This window comes from Chrysemys picta, chromosome 10 (genome assembly GCF_011386835.1).
Source record: "Chrysemys picta bellii isolate R12L10 chromosome 10, ASM1138683v2, whole genome shotgun sequence".
NCBI classification, from domain to species: Eukaryota; Metazoa; Chordata; order Testudines; family Emydidae; genus Chrysemys; species Chrysemys picta.
This window is the reverse complement of record NC_088800.1, coordinates 55729085-55747977: the sequence shown is the minus strand read 5'-3', so window position 1 is coordinate 55747977 and position 18893 is coordinate 55729085. Positions and strand designations below refer to the sequence as shown.

The following is an 18893-nucleotide window of genomic DNA, read 5'->3' as shown; positions in this document are numbered from 1 at the left end:
ACAAAAAGACATCCTTTAATATTTGGTAGTCAAATCCTACTGAGGAAAACAGAAAAGAGCAGAAACTGAGGCAAGTCAAGTGTAAAACTATAATTAGGCAGGCCAAAAAGAAACTGAACAACAAGCAAAAGAGACAAAAACTAACAGCAATTTTTTTTTTTTAAGTACTTCAGAAGCAGGAAGCCTGCTAAACAATCAGTGGGGCCACTGGACAATTGAGGTGTTAAAGAAGCACTTAAGGAAGACAAGGCCATTGTGGGAGAAGCTAAATGAATTCTTTGCATCATTTACTACTCAGGGAATTCAAAATTAATGTCCCCAGCAGCTCTTACTTTCCCCACAGAAAAATGGATTCACACACCCAGGGCGTGCATCTGGTTCAGGTGTCAGGGCTGTGTCAGGGGTGGGGCTGGGCTCTCTCTGCCAGCTGCAGGAATCTCTGCACCCCTCCTCCGCTTCCTGCTCCCATCACTCTCTAGCCACAGGGGAAGAGATCACTGCATGCGGAGCTCCCCTCCCATCTGCCCAACCTCTGTGCATCCAGACTGCCCCCACACAGAGACCCCCCCCACCTAGTTCCCCCCTGCATCTGGACCCCCATCCCTGCACCCAGACCATCCCCACCCTGCCAGGCCCCATCCCCCTGGACCACCCTACAGAGCTCTCCGCACCTGGACCCCAACCCCACTGAGTCCCAACCAACTGCATCCAGACCTGCACCCCACCAAACCCCACTCCCCAGCACCCGGCCCCATCCACTGAGCCCATGCACCCAGACCCCCCACCGATACCATCGTCCCTCCCACTCCTGGACCCCATCTGCTGAGCCCCAATGACCTTCATCTGGACCCCCCTGCACCCAGAACCCCCCCATCAAACCAACCGCAGCTCAATTGCCCCACCCCTATATGCCCCCAACACTAAGCCCCTCCATACTTGGATCCTGCCAAGCTGAGCCTGCTTGACCCACACCTGGATCGTGGGGGGAGGGGGAGGGAGTAGAGGGGCAGGGCTGAGCATGCATGCAAGACTCTGTCTCTCTCGCTTGCTGTGTAGCCACACAGATGTGACAATATGCTAGTAAGGAATCTATTTGTCAAAAAACTTTTCCTGAATCTGTTTTGCTATCTGTATTGTTACGGACAAACTTGCTGACAGGTATGTTGAAATAAATTACCAAAATAATTGAAAATAGTGTGATTATACAGTGTTATTTTTACAAATAAAATATGCCAAATTTTAAAATATTGTGTGCAGACTTTTTAATATTTTGGTGCAGAATTGAGTCAGTCCTTCAAACACCACAGACCTGTCTCCGTGGTTACAAATTCATAACACCCTAACACCCCTTCAGAACAAGAATACCCAGAATTCTGGAAGTTACTCCTTTTTACCATTTGGGCCGCTGACCTTGTTCTCATGGAGTCTTGTTCTGGTCTGAGTGGTACAATCTAAAGATTAAATACTGAACCTTTCCTCTGTTAGCAGCAAATATGCCAGCTCCAGACCCCATATAATAAAAGGAAAGGCTATAAATAGTAACTGCATTTTAAGCAGTTTAGCTTGACTACAGCAATATAAAATGACTGATTTTATAATACTTTAATATTTACCATCAAAAAGCAAGACTACGGAAGAATTCAAGTATTTGAATTCATCTCCAGCATGCAGCAGTCTAGTTCTCATGCGGCGATGACAGAAGACATGCTGCATTTTCTTTTGAAATAATATCTCGGTATACTGTTATTTAGCAATCTGTCTGGTGGTATCCATTTTCCATAAGTAATTTTTTTCATCTTTACTCAGCCACCCAAATTAGGATACTTTTAATTACATAAAATCTCATCAGCACCATCAAAATCCTACATCCTCTTTTTTGCGCCTACAGAATGCATTTGAACTGAACACTCAGGATGAGCCAGATTTTTCCCAGGAAGGGAGGCAGAAACTAGAAAAGCAGGAAGGTGCAATTGGGTTCCTTCTTTCATCTGCAGATTAAACAAAATCTGCTTTAACACATTTTAACATGCTACTTAGTCAAACCAGTCCTAAGAACTAAATTACAGTGAGCTACAAATTGCAATTAATACTCTAATACAGGGGTCGGCAACCTACGGCACGCAAGCCGATTTTGAGTGGCACGCAGCTCCCTGCCACGGTCCCGGCCCTCAGCCCCCCCGGCCCACCGCTCTCCCCTGCAGGGGCAGGAGGCAGAAGCTTGGTTCTGCAGCAGCCAAGCTTCCCCTCTCCCCCGCTTCTTCCCCCAGCGTGGTGCTTTCCGGCCCCTCCTCCTCTCCGTCCCTGTGCCAACCAGCTGATGGCCCTAGCGAGGGGGCAGGGGAAGAGCGGCAGTGTGCACACAGCTCCGCAGAGGACGCAGAGAGAGGTAGGGACGGAGCCTGGGGAAAGGGGGTGGAACAGGGCATATCCCTTCCAGCCCCCTGCCATGAGCCACTCAGAGCAGGGGGCTGGGAGCATCCCCACGAGCCGAGCACCCCAGCCTTCTGCCCTGCACCCCCCCACACACCCCAGCCCTCTGCCCTGAACCCCCCCCACCCCAACACACACCCAGCCTTCTGCCCTGCACCCCCCATGCCCCCAGCCCTCTGCCCTGACCCTTGAATCCCCCCCACACCCAGCCTTCTGCCCTACACCCCCACACCTCTGCCCTGATCCCTGAACCCCCCCCCACACCCCAGCCTTCTACCCTGAACCCCCTCCCCCAGCCCTCTGCCCTGACCCCTGAAACACCCCCCCTTCCCTCCCCCAGGTCTGGGGTCCCGGCCATAGGGAAATTGCGGATGAACAGAACCCCAGGCTGGCAGCGAGCTGAGCAGGCTGGTGGCGTAAGATCAGCATTTTAATTTAATTTTAAATGACGCTTCTTAAACATTTTGAAAACCTTGTTTACTTTACATCCAATAGTTTAGTTATATATTATAGACTTACAGAGAGAGACCTTCTAAAAACGTTAAAATGTATTACTGGCATGCAAAACCTTAAATTAGAGTGAATAAATGAAGACTCGGCACACCACTTCTGAAAGGTTGCCTACCCCTGCTCTAATATATTCCCCATTAAAAGAAAGTTGTTCCCTGGGGAATCCATCAGGACAGGGTCACATGCAGTAAGATTGGAGACTAGAAAGCTGGGGAGTTGAGAATTAAATTAGATCGAAGAGAAACAAAGTTGTTTAAAAACATCTCAGAGTTCCACAAATGAGCCATGATCCAGCCTGCTGAGGACAGAGGGTGGGCTGGAAGAGGAAGTGGCCCTGTCCCATTTAAGATTCATACATTGCAAAGTCAGAAGAAACCATTGTGATCATTTAGTCTGACCTCCTCTATAACAGAGACCAGAGAACTGCCCCACAATAATTCCTAGAGCAGATCTTTTAGAAAAACATCCAGTCTTGATTTAAAAATTGTCAGTGATAGAAAATCCACCATGACACTTGGTAAATTGTTTCAATGGCAAATTACTCTCACTGTTAAAAAATGACGTCCTATTTCCAGTTTGAATTTGTCTAGCTTCAACTTCCACAGCCACCGGATCACATTAGACCTTTCTCTGCTAGACTGAAAAGTCCATTATCAAATATTCACTCCCATGTAGATACTTACAGACTGTGATCACCTTTTAACCTTCTCTTTGAGATAGATTGAGCCCTTTGAGTCTATCACTATAAAGCAGATTTTCTAATCCTTTAGTCAGTCTCGTGGCTCTTTTCTGAACCCTCTCCAGTTTATCAACAGGCTTCTTGATTTGTGGACACCAGAACTGGATGCAGTATTCCAGCAGCGGTCACACCAGTGCCAAACACAGAGGTAAAAATTGCCTCTCTATTACTACTCGAGATACCCCAGTTTTATGTATCCACAGATCTCATTAGCCCTTTTGGCTGCACCTTGGGAGCTGGTGTTCTGCTGATTATCCATTATGACTCAAATCGTGGGCACGCTCGTGGGAGGAGGCAGAGCGGAGGTGATCTGGGGCAGGGGGGCCAGGGAGGGCCGCAGCAAGTAACACGGGCGCAGAGGAACCGCTTGCAGTAACATGAATTCGGATATAACGAGGTAAAGCAGCCCCGTCCCCTGGAGTGCTGCTTTACTGGGTTATATCCAAATTTGCGTTATATAGGACCGCATTATATCGGGGTAGAGGTGTATATATGGCACAGGGATGTGATCTGAACAACTTCCATTGCCTTTTATTTCACCATATCTTACTACTACCAAGACAGACACTTACAGTTCCTGCCAGGATATCATGAGGGCAGCAGTCCAGGAGATGGCTCTTGCAGACACGATCATCTGTAAACTTCACCCTTTGCCTGGTTTCATCTCCTGAAATTCATGTGTTGGTTTAAATAAGAAAGCATTAGAATGCTGATAAAGCATGATGGTGCTGGTATGATCATTTCGCCTCTATATGCAGATTAAAAATACTTCATGTTCCTGTTCCCCAAGATTGTTTGGAAAAGCTTAGAGGAGAATAAGGTATTCTGGAACTTTTATAATTGGTGAATAACTGAAATATTAACATTGCATTTAGATGACCAGTACACCACACATTAAATACGGTGCTGGAAAGCCAGATAGCGCCCATGGCCTGTTACCTATGCACAGAGACAGCCTAGCCAGGAAAAAAAGACAACCTGGCTGATAGCCCTGACAATTTTTTTTTATTTTCTCTTTTAAATATACAAAAGCTAGGGGCAGGAGATACTGAAACCCATGCTATCAGAGGGCCATGAATCACAAAACAGGGCTGTGCCTGGCAATTTCTACAGGCAACTGCTATTTACTAATCCAATAAGCTAATGCTTCAGTCCTATTGGTTTGGACAGCCAAATATGCAGTGTACTTTCCAAGGCCATGTGAGGAATGGAGCTTTTTAAGTGTCGGCCTGGAACATAAAACATGTACTTCCCACCCCACCATCCCACCCTCAGAAAACATTTTACACTTGGGAGCCACTTAAACAAGACAATATCAGAAAAGCAAAAAAAAAGGAACAAAGTTAGTCAATACACACTGCGAGCTCCAACACATACTATACCCTTCTGCATTCTTCAAGACCTCAGCTGCAGAATTTTATGCCCACTGTTGAAAAGTTTTAAAGGAAAAGTTTTCTTGCCCACACCTGCAGTAAGGAAGTCAGGGGAATGATACATAAAAGTAAAGGCAAAGTGGCAATGGTATGTGACAATTTTATAGCTAATCTGTGTATATGACACAGGTATGTGTAATACTAAAGTATGAATATAGTTTAGGATTTGCAAAGCATCCAGGATTAATGTAGTGTCTATTGAAAATGTTTTTTTTTTCTCTCTTTCTTTCTTTCTAAGCTACACTCTTAAAATTACTTGTGAAAAAAAGCAAACACTTTTTTTTGTTATAACAGCTTTAAAAATTGGTTGTGACTCACGGCTCGATGAACATGAGGCTTTTCTGCAACTCCCTTGCAGATTGATGTAGGCAGGCAAAGATACACTGAACCTTTATAAATAAAATAGAGGGGCCACAATTGTTCAGTTTGTATGAAATAAAAATATGGGAAGCAATTCAAAAGCAACTCAATACACAAGAAAGAAAAAGCACTTATTCACTTATGAAAAAAAGTGCAAAGTACCAGGACAGCCCTGCTAATGTGCCAGAATGAATTTAATATTCAGTAGCTCAGTAGAAAAGAAAATACAAACCATAGCAGGAAAATAGTTTTGCATAGGATGCAACATTCCTGTCCTTGGCAACTGGTATGAGCTTCAGTTTCTACATACAAGCCTACCTAACATGCTTCTGCGTGTAAAGCACTGACTGAACACAGAGCTTTTCCTCTGAGCTTATGGCTGGAAAGTCTCTCCATATAAATATATATTAAGTCAGGAAAGTTAGACTTCCAGCTCACCTTGCAATGCAATAGCAGAGGCACTCAAGGCTGTTTTAGGGGAGGCTTAGATTGTCTCTGTTACAGAACTGCACACTAAGCACATATCCTCTGCTGAAGTTTCCGAAGAGTCCCAAGAGAAAGTCTGCACAGGCTAGACCTAGGCTACTCTGATTGCTTATTATAAAAGAAGAGGCTCCACATTTTCAACCCCAGGCTCCCTATAAAGGAGTCAGCCAAATCCCACATGCGGGCACTCAAGTTGACACAGAGACAAGTGTCAAACAGGCACTGGAGTCCTGAATCGACTTGTTCAAAAGTGAGCTGCAGACGCCCTGGTGAGACACCCCGTGTTTGAAGTGGGGCCTCGGCAGTCAATGTGCCCCCCTCCCCCCGGGATAGGTACTGAAACAATCACAGACTCTGATCAGTCTGACACATGCAGATGTTTCCAGCAGCTGCCGAGGGCTCTACACAGATAATGACAGGCTTCACAGCTGGACAGGGCTCCTGCAGGCAGAGGCCAGGGGAGCATCAGCAAAGCTCAGGTGTTGGATACGGAGCCTCCACAGCGGGGGGCAGCAAGAGAACCGAGCTCTGCCCCTGCTCGGGAGACGGGAGGGCAGGGGAGAGGGGCTCAGACCCCGGCACCAGGGCCCCCCGCGGGGACGGAAGCGAGCAAAGGAGCGAAGATCAGTCCTGGGAACCAGACTCGGGCCCAGGAGCCAGGGCCGGGGCGGGGGAGACAGGGGCGGGCTCAGCCCAGGAGGCAGAGCTCGAGAGGGGCGATCGGAATCAGGATCGGTCCCCCGCAGCGGCCGCTGACCCTTCCCCAGCTGGAGCGGCCCCGCGCTCCCGGGATCAGGCCCCGCTCAGAGCCCTCGCTGGCGCTTGTCCGGGCCCGGGCCCAGCGCGGCCGATGCCGGCCCCCAGCCAGGCCGCGGCGCTTCCGGCAGGCCCCGCCCGCCCCTACTCACCGTCCCGGGCCGTGCCCATGAGCTGGTCCAGCAGCGCCCGCATCTGGGCCTGGGCCGACATGGCGGGAGGCGGGCAGCGCGCGGCTCCTCACAGCGGGGACAGAGCGAGCGGGGGGCGTAAGCAACGGCTCCGGCACCGACTCCGGCCGCAACAGCAGCCAGCGCGGGGCACGCTGGGCGGAAACAGCCCCGCCCTGCTCCCGCGCGGCATCCTGGGAGATGTAGTCTTGCCCCGAGCCGGGCTGCTAGGAAACGGGGGGGGGGGGGAGGGGGTTCTGGCCCATCATCCCCCACGGGCTTTCCCGCAGCCACCGTCCCGGCCCCTCCTCCCACTGACCCGCCGGGGCTGAGGATGCTGGGGGCTCCCGAGAGCCCCAATAGCGCCCTCAACACTAGGGGCCTCTGTCATAAATATAAAGGGAAGGGTAACAACCTCCCTGTATACAGTGCAGTACCATAAAATCCCTCCTGGCCAGAGGCACAAAATCCTTTTACCTGGAAAGGGTTAAGAAGCTCAGGTAACATGGCTGGCACCTGACCCAAAGGACCAATAAAGGGACAAGATACTTTCAAACCTGGGGGGAGGCTTTGTTTTGTCTGTTGTGTGTGCTTGCCGGAGACAGATCAAGAAAGCAAGCAATCCAACTCCATTAGGATTAGTAAGTACTAGCAAGGGAATGCGTTAGCTTACTTTTATTTTGGCTTGTGATTTTCTCTGTACTGAGAGGGAGGTGTATTCCTGGTTTTCTTTTTGTAACTTTAAGGTTTTGCCCAGAGGGAAATCCTCTGTGTTTTGAATCTGACTGTCCTGTGAGAGTATCTTCCATTCTAATTTTACAGAGGTGCTTTGTTTAACTTTTTTCTATCTAATAAAGTTCTGATTTTTTTTTTTTTTAGTGGTCTAAAAAGACCCAAGGTTGGTCTGTGCTCATCTTGTTTATTCTCAAGCCTCCCCAGGAAAAGGGGTGTAGGGCTTGGGGGAATATTAGGGGAAAATAGGAACTCCAAGTGGTCCTTTCCCTGAGTTTTGTCTAATCACTTGGTGGTGGCAGCGTTTGCCTAATCCAAGGTACAAGGGAGAATTTGTGCCTTGGGGAGTTAGGGGGTCTTTCATGTGGGTCCCCACATCTGTACCCTAGAATTCAGAGTGGGGAGGGAACCCTGACATGGTGGTAGAGAGGTGGGATCATTTTGAACCAGAGAGCATTTTGAATCAGAAGCACAAACCTCAGGAATTTTTTTTTTCTTCTTTTAGCTGCTTGGAGAAAGCAGGAGCTGAGAACAGCTGGAGGTTTTTTTCCTTTGCTCTCTTTTTGCCTGGAGGCAAAGGTGTTAGGTTTTTTTAACAAAGGTGTTAGCTACAGCCAGGAAATTCACAAGCTGAGTTTTTTTTTTTTTTCCTTTTCTTTCTTACTCTCGGGATTAGCTAGGATGACAGAAAGTGACGTCCAGAAAAAACTGAAATTAACCAGATTTGAGGCTGAAGAGAAACAAAAAGAACATGATAGACAGATGGCCAGAGAAGAAGGCTATGGAGGCCCAGAAGCATGAACTGGAGTTAGAGAGGATAAGGGCTAAGCAGAATATACCAGACAACCCTAGCCATCCTTCTCCAGGTACCGCTTTCCATCCCAGAAAGTTCCCCACCTACAAGGGAGGCGATGATACAGAGGCCTTCTTTGAAAGGACCTGCCTTGGGTACAGCATCTCTACAGACCAGTATATGGTGGAGCTGAGACCGCAGCTCAGTGGACCCTTAGCAGAGGTGGCAGCTAAAATGCCTAAGGAACACATGAACAGCTATGAACTTTTTAAAAACAAGGCCAGAATTCGAATGGGGCTAACACCCGAGCATGCCCGTCGGCGGTTCAGAGCCCTAAGGTGGAAACCAGATGTGTAATTTACCCAACACGTCTACCACATTGTGAAAAATTGGGATGCCTGGATATCAGGAGCAAGTGTTAAATCTCCGGAAGAGTTGCCCTTCCTAATGCAAATGGAGCAGTTCTTAGAGGGTGTTCCTGAGGAAATAGAAAGGTACATCCTAGATGGGAAGCCCAAAACTGTAATTGAGGCGGGGGAAATTGGAGCCAAATGGGTGGAGGTGGCAGAAAGGAAAAAAACTAGTAGCAGTTGGAGCGAATATCAGAAGGGGCATCCTGAAACAAAACCCTGCCACCGGGGGCAGCCCAAGGCCCCACCTGCATCCCAAGGAAAACCCCAAACCCCTTATCGTCCCGCCTCACCCCAGTGACCAGTCTGCTGGGCGATGTTTTAAATGTAATGAGCTGGGGCATACAAAGGCCAACTGCCCCAAGAACCCCAACAGATTGCTGTTCATTAAACCAGAATCACGCCAAAGGTCCCCAGGCCCAGATGCCTCCCAGATACCCTCAGAGTGAAGGGAAACCATGAGTGTGGGCGGGAAGAAGGTTATCACATGGAGGGACACTGGAGCACAAGTGTCAGCTATCCACCAATCCTTAGTGGACCCCAAATTCATCAACCCAGAGGCCCTGGTTACCATTCAACCCTTCATGTCAAACTCTTTAAACTTGCCTACAGCCAAGTTGCCTGTCCAGTACAGGGGTTGGTCAGGAATGTGGACTTTTGCAGTCTATGATGATTATCCCATTTCCATGCTGCTGGGGGAAGACTTGGCCAACCATGTGAAGCTAGCCAAGAGGGTGGGAATGGTCACCCACAGCCAGGCTAAGCAAGCCTTCACACCTAGCTCTGTTCCTGAGCCTTCTACAAGGGCCCAGTCTGTGGTACCTGAGACCCAGACTGAGGTGATGGAACCGGACCCCATGCCCATATCTGCGGCAGCAGTAGTGGATCCAGTCAGAGACCCAGACAGAGCCAGTCCCAGAACCAGAACTGGTGGAGCAACCAGCACCAGAACCCTTGCCAGCACTGAATCCAGCGCTTGCAACCCCATCTACAACTCCAATGCCAGAGGGCACCAGTGAGCCTGCACTGGCAGCAGCAGATAACCCTATGCAAGAGGCTCAGCCGGAGCCTGATATACAACATAGTGCACCAGCAGAGAGCGGTTCACAGTCCACGGAAACAGCCCCATCACCTACATCGCTTCCAAAGGGACCAAGCCCAAGTCCACAATCCAAGGAGGAACTGATGTCTCCAGCATCAAGGGAACAGTTCCAGGCTGAGCAAGAAGCAGATGACAGTCTCCAGGGAGCTTGGACAGCAGCACGGAGCAACCCACCACCTCTCAGCTCTTCTAATTGATCCAGGTTTGTTGTGGAAAGAGGACTTATATACAAGGAAACGCTTTCTGGTGGGCACCAGGTAGACTGGCATCCTCAAAGACAGTGGTAGTTCCAACTAAGTACCGGGTAAAGCTCTTGAGCTTAGCCCACGATCATCCTAGTGGCCATGCTGGGGTGAACAGAACCAAAGACCGTTTGGGGAAGTCCTTCCACTGGGAGGGAATGGGCAAGGATGTTTCTACCTATGTCTGGTCTTGTGAGGTGAGCCGAAGAGTGAGAAAACTCCAAGACCAGGTCAAAGCCCCTCTTTCAGGTTCCATTTCAGCAAGTAGCTGTGGATATTCTGGGTCCTTTCCCGAAAAAAGACACCCAGAGGAAAGCAGTACATACTGACTTTCATGGATTTTGCCACCCGATGGCCAGAAGCAGTAGCTCTAAGCAACACCAGGGCTAAAAGTGTGTGCTGGGCATTAACCAACATTTTTGCCAGGGTAGGTTGTCCCTCTGACATCCTTACAGATTCGGGAACTAATTTCCTGGCCGGGACTATGAAAAGCCTGTGGGAAGCTCATGTGATGAACTACTTGGTTGCCACCCCTTACCACCATCAAACAAATGGCTTGGTGGAGAAGTTTAATGGAACTCTGGGGGCCATGATACGTAAATTCATAAATGAGCACTCCAATGATTGGGACCTAGTGTTACAGCAGTTGCTTTTTGCCTACAGGGCTGTACCACATCCCAGTTTAGGGTTTTCACCATTTGAACTTGTGTATGGCTGTGAGGTTAAGGGGCCATTACAGTTGGTGAAGCAGCAATGGGAGGGGTTTACGTCTTCTCCAGGAACTAACATTCTGGACTTTGTAAACAACCTACAAAACACCCTCTGAACCTCTTTAGCCCTTGCTAGAGAAAACCTACAAGATGCTCAGGAAGAGCAAAAAGACTGGTATGATAAACATGCCAGAGAGCGTTCCTCCAAAGTAGGGGACCAGGTCATGGTCTTGAAGGCGCTCCAGGCCCATAAGATGGAAATGTCATAGGAAGGGCCATTCATGGTCCAAGAGCGTCTGGGAGCTGTTAACTATCTCATAGCACCCCCCACCTCAAACCTCAAACCTCAAATGTATCATGTTAATTCTCTAAAGCCCTTCTATTCCAGAGAGTTAAAGGTTTGTCAGTTTACAGCCCAGGGAGGAGATGATGCTGAGCGGCCTGAAGGTGTCTACTATGAAGGAAAAAGTGACGGTGGCATGGAAAAGGTGAACCTCTCCATGACCCTTGGGCGTATGCAACGACAGCAGATCAAGGAGCTGTGCACTAGCTACGCGCCGATCTTCTCAGCCACCCCAGGACGGACTGAACAGGCATACCACTCCATTGACACAGGTAATGCTCATCCAATTAGAGCCCATCCTTACAGGGTGTCTCCTCAAGCTAAAACTGCTATAGAACGGGAGATCCAGGATATGCTACAGATGGGTGTAATCCGCCCCTCTGACAGTGCATGGGCATCTTCAGTGGGTCCAGTTCCCAAACCAGAGGGGAGATACGTTTTTGTGTGGACTACCGTGAGCTAAATGCTGTAACTCGCCCAGACAATTATCCAATGCCACGCACAGACGAACTATTGGAGAAACTGGCCATCTTTTCTGATTCATGGGCAGAACACCTGGAGCATCTACAAAAAGTCTTTGAGAGCATAAGGGAGGCAGAACTAACTGTTAAGGCTAAAAAGTGTCAAATAGGCCTAAACAGAGTGACTTACCTTGGACACCAGGTGGGTCAAGGAACTATTAACCCCCTACAGGCCAAAGTGGATGCTATCCAAAAGTGGCCTATCCCAAAGTCAGAGAAACAGGTCCAATCCTTCTTAGGCTTGGCCGGATATTACAGGCGATTTGAACCGCACTACAGCCAAATCGCCGCCCCACTGACAGACCTAACCCAAAAGAAACAGCAAAATGCAGTTCAGTGGACTAAAGAATGTCAGAAGGCCTTTAACCAGCTTAAAGCGACACTCATGTCTGACCCTGTGCTAAGGGCCCCATACATTGACAAACCGTTCCTAGTAATCACAGATGCGTCCGAGCGTGGTGTGGGACCAGTTTCATAGATTCATAGATTCATAGACTTTAAGGTCAGAAGGGACCATTATGATCATCTGGTCTGACCCCCTGCACGCTGCAGGCCATAAAACCGTCCCCGCCCCTTCCCTGGACTCTGCTGCTGAAGTCCCCAATCCTGTTATTAGTGACCTCAATCGGCAAAGACCCTCCTGCTAGAGATCCCTGCCCCATGCTGCGGAGGAAGGCGAAAAACCTCCAGAGGCTCAGCCAATCTGCCCTGGAGGAAAATTCCTTCCCGACCCCAAATATGGCGATCAGTAAGACCCCGAGCATATAGGCAAGAGTCTCCATCCTGACCCCTTTTAGCCATTATGCTATTTACCTACCATTGCTTGGTTTTCCTTGACAACTATGTTTTACCATTAAACCATTCCCTCCATAAACTTATCTAACTTAATCTTAAAGCCAGACAAGTCCCTCGCCCCCACCGTTTCCCTCGGAAGGCCGTTCCAATATTTCACCCCTCTAACGGTCAGAAACCTTCGTCTAATTTCAAGCCTGAACTTCCCCACGGCCAGTTTATATCCATTCGTTCTCGTATCCACGTTAGTACTAAGCTGGAATAATTCATCTCCCTCCCTTGTATTAATCCCTCTAATATATTTAAAGATAGCAATCATATCCCCCCTCAGCCTTCGCTTTGTCAGACTAAACAACCCAAGCTCCTCTAGTCTCCTTTCATACGACAGGTTTTCCATTCCTCTGATCATCCTAGTGGCCCTTCTCTGCACCCGTTCCAGTTTGAGTTCATCTTTTTTAAACATGGGAGACCAGAACTGCACACAGTACTCCAAATGAGGTCTCACCAGTGCCTTGTACAACGGAAGCAGGACCTCCTTATCCCTACTAGATATACCTCGCCTAATGCATCCCAAGACAGCATTGGCTTTTTTCACCGCCACGTCACACTGTCGACTCATAGTCATCCTGCGGTCTACAAGGACCCCTAGGTCCTTCTCCTCTTCCGTTACTTCTAACCAATGCGTCCCCATCTTGTAACTAAAATTGTTATTGGTCATCCCCAAATGCATCACCTTACACTTTTCACTATTAAATTTCATCCTATTTCTGACACTCCAATTCACAAGCTCATTCAAGTCTCCCTGCAGGATATCCCTATCCTCTTCCGAATTTACAACGCCTCCCACCTTCGTATCATCCGCAAACTTTACCAGCCTACTCCTGCAATCGGTTCCGAGGTCAGTTATAAATAGATTAAATAAAATGGGTCCCAAAACCGAACCTTGGGGAACTCCACTGGTAACCTCCCTCCAACCTGACAATTCACCCTTCAATACGACCCGCTGCATTCTCCCCATTAACCAATTCCTTATCCATCTCTGGATTTTCAAATCGATCCCCATGTTTTTCAGTTTAACCAATAATTCCTCATGGGGTACAGTATCAAACGCTTTACTGAAATCCAGGTATATTAGGTCCACCGCATTTCCCTTATCTAATAAATCCGTTACTTTCTCAAAGAAGGAGATCAGATTCGTTTGGCACGATCTGCCCTTCGTAAAACCATGTTGTAAATTATCGCAATTGCCACTACCCTCCAGGTCCTCAACTAGTTTCTCCTTCAAAATTTTCTCTAACACCTTGCACACTACAGATGTTAAACTAACAGGCCTGTAATTACCCGGATCACTTTTTTTCCCTTTTTTGAAAATAGGAACCACATTAGCTATTCTCCAGTCTAACGGGACCACCCCCGAGTTTACAGATTCATTAAATATCATCGCTAACGGGCCTGCTATTTCCCGCGCCAATTCCTTCAATATTCTCGGATGAAGATCGTCCGGTCCTCCCGACTTAGCCCCATTAAGGCGTTCAAGTTTTGTTTCTACCTCGGATACGGTAATCCCCCATCCCGAACGCCCCTCTGTAATGGTGCTAGTATCCCTAATCCCTTCATTGGCCTCATTAAACACCGACGCAAAATATTCATTGAGATATTGCGCCATGCCTAGATTGTCTTTAATCTCCTCTCCGGCAATAGTCTTCAGCGGTCCCACTTCTTCTTTCTTTGCTTTCTTCCTGTTTATGTGGCTGTAAAACCTCTTACTATTGCTTTTAATTCCCCTCGCTAGGTCCAATTCTACACGGCCTTTGGCCTTTCTCACTCTATCTCTACATTCTCTGACTTCACTTTGGTACATTTCCTTACTGATCCCTCCCCTCTTCCACTCTTTGTACGCTTTCTGTTTTTTCCTAATCGCCCCTTTGAGTCGGTCGCTCATCCAGCTCGGTCTAAATCTCTTGCTTGGTAATCTTTTTCCCTTTTTGGGAATACAGGCCTCCGACAGCTCATGCATCTTTAACTTAAAGTAATCCCAGGCTTCTTCTGCCTTTAAATCCATTAATACGTTTGCCCAATCCACTTCCCTTACCAGTCCCCTTAATTTGTTAAAATTGGCCTTTTTAAAATTATAAACCCTAGTCTTTGACTTAATTCTGTTACTCCTTCCCTGTATTTTAAACCGAATTAGCTCATGATCACTGGAGCCCAAATTGTCCCCTACTACCACTTCCTCAACGAGGTCCTCACTACTTACCACAATCAAATCTAAAATGGCCTCCCCCCTCGTCGGTTCAGCTACCACTTGATGGAGGAATTGATCAGCAAGCACATCTAGGAACATCTGAGCCCTATTATTGCTACTAGCGTTTGTTCCCCAATCTATTTCCGGGAAGTTAAAGTCCCCCATAATTACACAGTTTCTATTAGTAATTACTTCTCTAAGCACATTAAATAATTCCTTATCCATATCCTGGGTCGATCCCGGCGGTCTATAGCACACTCCAAGCACTATCCCCGGAGAGGCTCTAGAAGTCCTATTACCCATTGTGAGTATTGCCCAGACGGACTCTGTGTTGTCTAATCCATCCACTATTATTTCTTTACAGTTTATTTCACTATTGACATACAATGCCACCCCCCCACCTTTACCTCTGTTCCGGTCTTTCCTAAACAGCGCATACCCCTCCATACCTGTGTTCCAGTCGTGACTGTCATTCCACCACGTTTCCGTTATTCCTACGATATCTGGTTTCAGCTCTTGGACCAGGAGCTCCAATTCCTCCATTTTATTACCTAGGCTTCTGGCATTGGTGTATAGACACCCTAATGTATGTCGTTTAGCCCGTCTCCCATTAGTAGCACTATATGTTGCGGGCCTCCTAGTGTCCGTCCCTCCTGTCCTTCCTATGTCCAATCTCATCTCCTCAGCTATGTCTCCTCTCCTTTTACTCACCTTTTCCATACTGGAATCTGGCGTGGAGATTAACTGTGCATCTCCCAACCGTCTCCCCAAACTTGCTAGTTTAAAGCTCTTTTGATAAGATGAGCCAGCCTCCCTCCCAGAAGTCTATTTCCTTCCCTACTCAGGTGAAGCCCATCCCGCGAGAACAGGTGTCTGTCCCCGAAAGCCTCCCAGTGTCCATACATCCCAAAGCCCTCCTTATAGCACCACTCCCTTAGCCAACTATTTATTCTCACAATCCTATCAGCCCTTTGCTGCCCTTCCCTCGGAACGGGCAGAATCCCACTAAAGATAATCTGAGCCTCTATCTCCTTGAGCGTCTTCCCCAGCCTGGCATAATCTCCCTTGATCCTCTCTAACGAGAACCTAGCCGTATCATTCGTTCCCACATGAAGGATTATCAGGGGGTTCTTACCTGCTCCTTGTAGGATCCTTTTCAACCGCAGGTCCACATCGCGTATCCTTGCGCCCGGTAGACAGCACACCCTTCTGTTCTCCGGGTCTGCCCTGGTCACAGGCCTATCCAATCTCCTCAGTAAAGAGTCTCCAATTACATACACCTGCCGTCGCCTGGCAACAGTGCGATCTAGTAATCTAGTCTCCGATCCCTCTAGTCCTGACCTGTGCCTATTCCTATCTTCCCTTATGCCTTCCTGAATCCTCACGGGGCCCAGAATTGGTGCTGTCTCCATCAACTCCTCCCCCCTCTCTCTTGGACTAGCAGCTCTTCTCTTCTTCCTCACCCTTCCACCTTCAGTCGCCACCTGCTGCCCCTCCACCTCGCTATCTAAACACTCAAACCTATTCCTGAGTTCTATTCCCCCCTCACTGGCCCTTCTTTTCCTTGGCCTGCTTCTCACAGTCACATGCTTCCACCTCCCATGTTCTCTCCCTTCCATTCCCCTCTCACCGTCCTCTACCTCTGCCTCTACCTCCACCATAGGGCGTTCTCCTTCAGTCCCCCCTTGCCTGTCCTCCATTAGCTGCTCAAACCCCCGCCTAAACTCCACCAGGGTCTCTACCTGCATCTCCAGCCCCTTAATCTTTTCCTCCAGTAACACTATCAGGCGACACTTCATACACACATACCTGTGTTCCGGCTCCCCTGCTAGGACCATATACATACCACAGCTTCCACATGCGGCCATCTGCATTCTGTCTGCTGCTGCTGCTAGGCTCATGGCTGCTGCAATCTCTGCCCGCAGCACCTGTGGACGCGGAGCACACACCGCGCCCTCCTGCCTCCCCCCTTACCTCCCCCTGCAAACTCCCTCTCAAACTCCCCTGTTAGCCGCCCTGTTTGCTGCCTCCGGTGCCGCTGCCTGGCTGGGAGGCCGCTTTTATGGGCCCCCTAATCAGCCAAGCCCCGCCCCCTACTCAGGGCTCGGCGTCCTTCCCAGCCCCCAGCCCCTGCAGGCCCCTACAAACACACAGGAACACACAAGAACAACAAAGACAGACGCAAATACAGGTACCTTCTCCTCCAATGAGAACTCCCTCTCAAACTCCCCTGTTAGCCGCCCTGTTTGCTGCCTCCGGTGCCGCTGCTCGCAGCTGTGCCGCTGCCTGGCTGGGAGGCCGCTTTTATGGGCCCCCTAATCAGCCAAGCCCCGCCCCCTACTCAGGGCTCGGCGTCCTTCCCAGCCCCCAGCCCCTGCAGGCCCCTACAAACACACAGGAACACACAAGAACAACAAGGACAGACGCAAATACAGGTACCTTCTCCTCCAATGAGAACTCCCTCTCAAACTCCCCTGTTAGCCGCCCTGTTTGCTGCCTCCGGTGCCGCTGCTCGCAGCTGTCTGCCGCTGGAAGGACCGGATCAAGAATTCCATCCAGTTGTGTTTCTCAGCAAGAAACTGAGAGGGAAAGCCACTGGTCAATCAGCGAAAAGGAATGCTAAGCCATTGTGTACGCGCTGGAAAAGCTACACCCATAAGTTTGGGGACGGTGTTTCCAACTACAAACCGACCATGCTGCGCTGAAGTTACTTCGCACCATCAAGGACAATAACAAAAAACTTCTTTGGTGGAGTTTAACTCTCCAAGATTTTGATTTTGAAATACAACACATTTTGGGAGCTTCTAACAAAGTGGCTGATGCACTTTCCCGTGAAAGTTTCCCAGAATCAACTGGTTAAAATCGTCCTTGAAATGTGGAAAATATTGTTAGTTTTTATATAGTCAGTAGGATATCTAAAGGTACATGTGTCTTATTAACTCTGTTTTCTCCTAGAGCTCCAGGAAGAAATCACAGCCAGTGTGGAACCAGCTGTCCAACACTATCTGTGATTTGGGGGGCTTGTCATAAATATAAAGGGAAGGGTAACAACCTTCCTGTATACAGTACTATAAAATCCCTCCTGGCCAGAGGCACAAAATCCTTTTACCTGTAAAGGGTTAAGAAGCTCAGGTAACATGGCTGGCACCTGACCAAAAGGATCAATAAGGGGACAAAATACTTTCAAATCTGGGGCGGGGGGGAGGCTTTGTTTTGTCTGTCTGTTCTGTGTGCTTGCCGGAGACAGATCAAGAAAGCAAGCAATCCAACTCCATTAGGATTAGTAAGTACTAACAAGGGAATGCGTTAGCTTACTTTCATTTTGGCTTGTGAATTTCTCTGTGCTGGGGGGAATGTGTATCCCTGTTTTTTTCTTTTTGTAACTTTAAGGTTTTGCCTAGAGGGAAACAGTCTGTGTTTTGAATCTGACTGCCCTGTGAGATTACCTTCCATTCTAATCTTACAGAGGTACTCCTTTCCCCTTTTTTCTTTCTAAGAAAGTTCTGTTTTTTTAAGAATCTGATTGGGTTTTTTAGTATCCTAAAAACCCAAGGCTGGTCTGTGCTCATCTTGTTTATTCTCAAGCCTCCCCAGGAAAGGGGGTGTAGGGCTTGGGGGAATATTAGGGGAAAGTAGGAACTCCCAAGTGGTCCTTTCCCTGAGTTTTGTCTAATCACTTGGTGGTGGCAGCGTTTACCTAATCCAAGGTACAAGGGAGAATTTGTGCCTTGGGGAGTTTTTAACCTAAGCTGGTAGAAATAAGCTTAGGGGGTCTTTCATGCGGGTCCCCACGTCTGTACCCTAGAGTTCAGAGTGGGGAGGGAACCCTGACAGCCTCTTATTCCATCCCGTGTGTCTCTATCAGCCACTCCCCTCCCCCCCCCACATATCAGGCCAGGGTCTCCAATCTAACCCCATGCGTCTCCTCTAGCTAGAATGGAGGCCCGGGGGGGGGGAGGGGCAGAGGGTAGAGAACACACACTGGGTTAGAATGGATTACACTGGTTGGGGCAGGAGGGAGGAGGGATAGAGGAGACACATGGGGTTTGAATGGAGGCCCCTGGTGGGGGAAGAGTAGAGGAGACACATGGGATTAGAATGGAGGCCCCTGGTGTGTAT

General features: G+C 48.6%; 1 protein-coding gene and 1 long non-coding RNA gene across 6 annotated transcripts in view; one reads left to right on the top strand and one right to left on the bottom strand.

Annotated features, from left to right (window-relative positions):
- The window catches only part of LUC7L (LUC7 like), a 40230-nt gene extending 33150 nt beyond the window's left edge, over positions 1-7080 (bottom strand). For 2 of the 5 annotated variants that reach the window (XM_065559845.1, XM_005294418.5), the window contains exons 1-3: positions 6867-7058; positions 5431-5501; positions 4252-4346 (exon numbers count right to left, since the gene is read on the bottom strand). Coding sequence is in view for 2 of the 5 variants with exons in the window: in XM_005294417.5 (XP_005294474.1) it covers positions 4252-4346; positions 6867-6927 (156 nt within the window). In the remaining 3 variants the exon portion in view is untranslated. Of the gene's footprint in view, positions 1-4251; positions 4347-5430; positions 5502-5910; positions 6808-6866 lie in introns of those variants that run through there. The other 3 variants (XM_065559846.1, XM_005294417.5, XM_005294415.5) reach the window with 3 other exon arrangements.
- Positions 7081-7202: 122 nt separating this feature from the next.
- Positions 7203-15192, top strand: LOC135973802 (uncharacterized). Its single transcript, XR_010590824.1, has 2 exons — positions 7203-7525; positions 8293-15192. It is a non-coding gene; the product is annotated as an uncharacterized LOC135973802 (long non-coding RNA).
- Positions 15193-18893: the final 3701 nt, after the last annotated feature.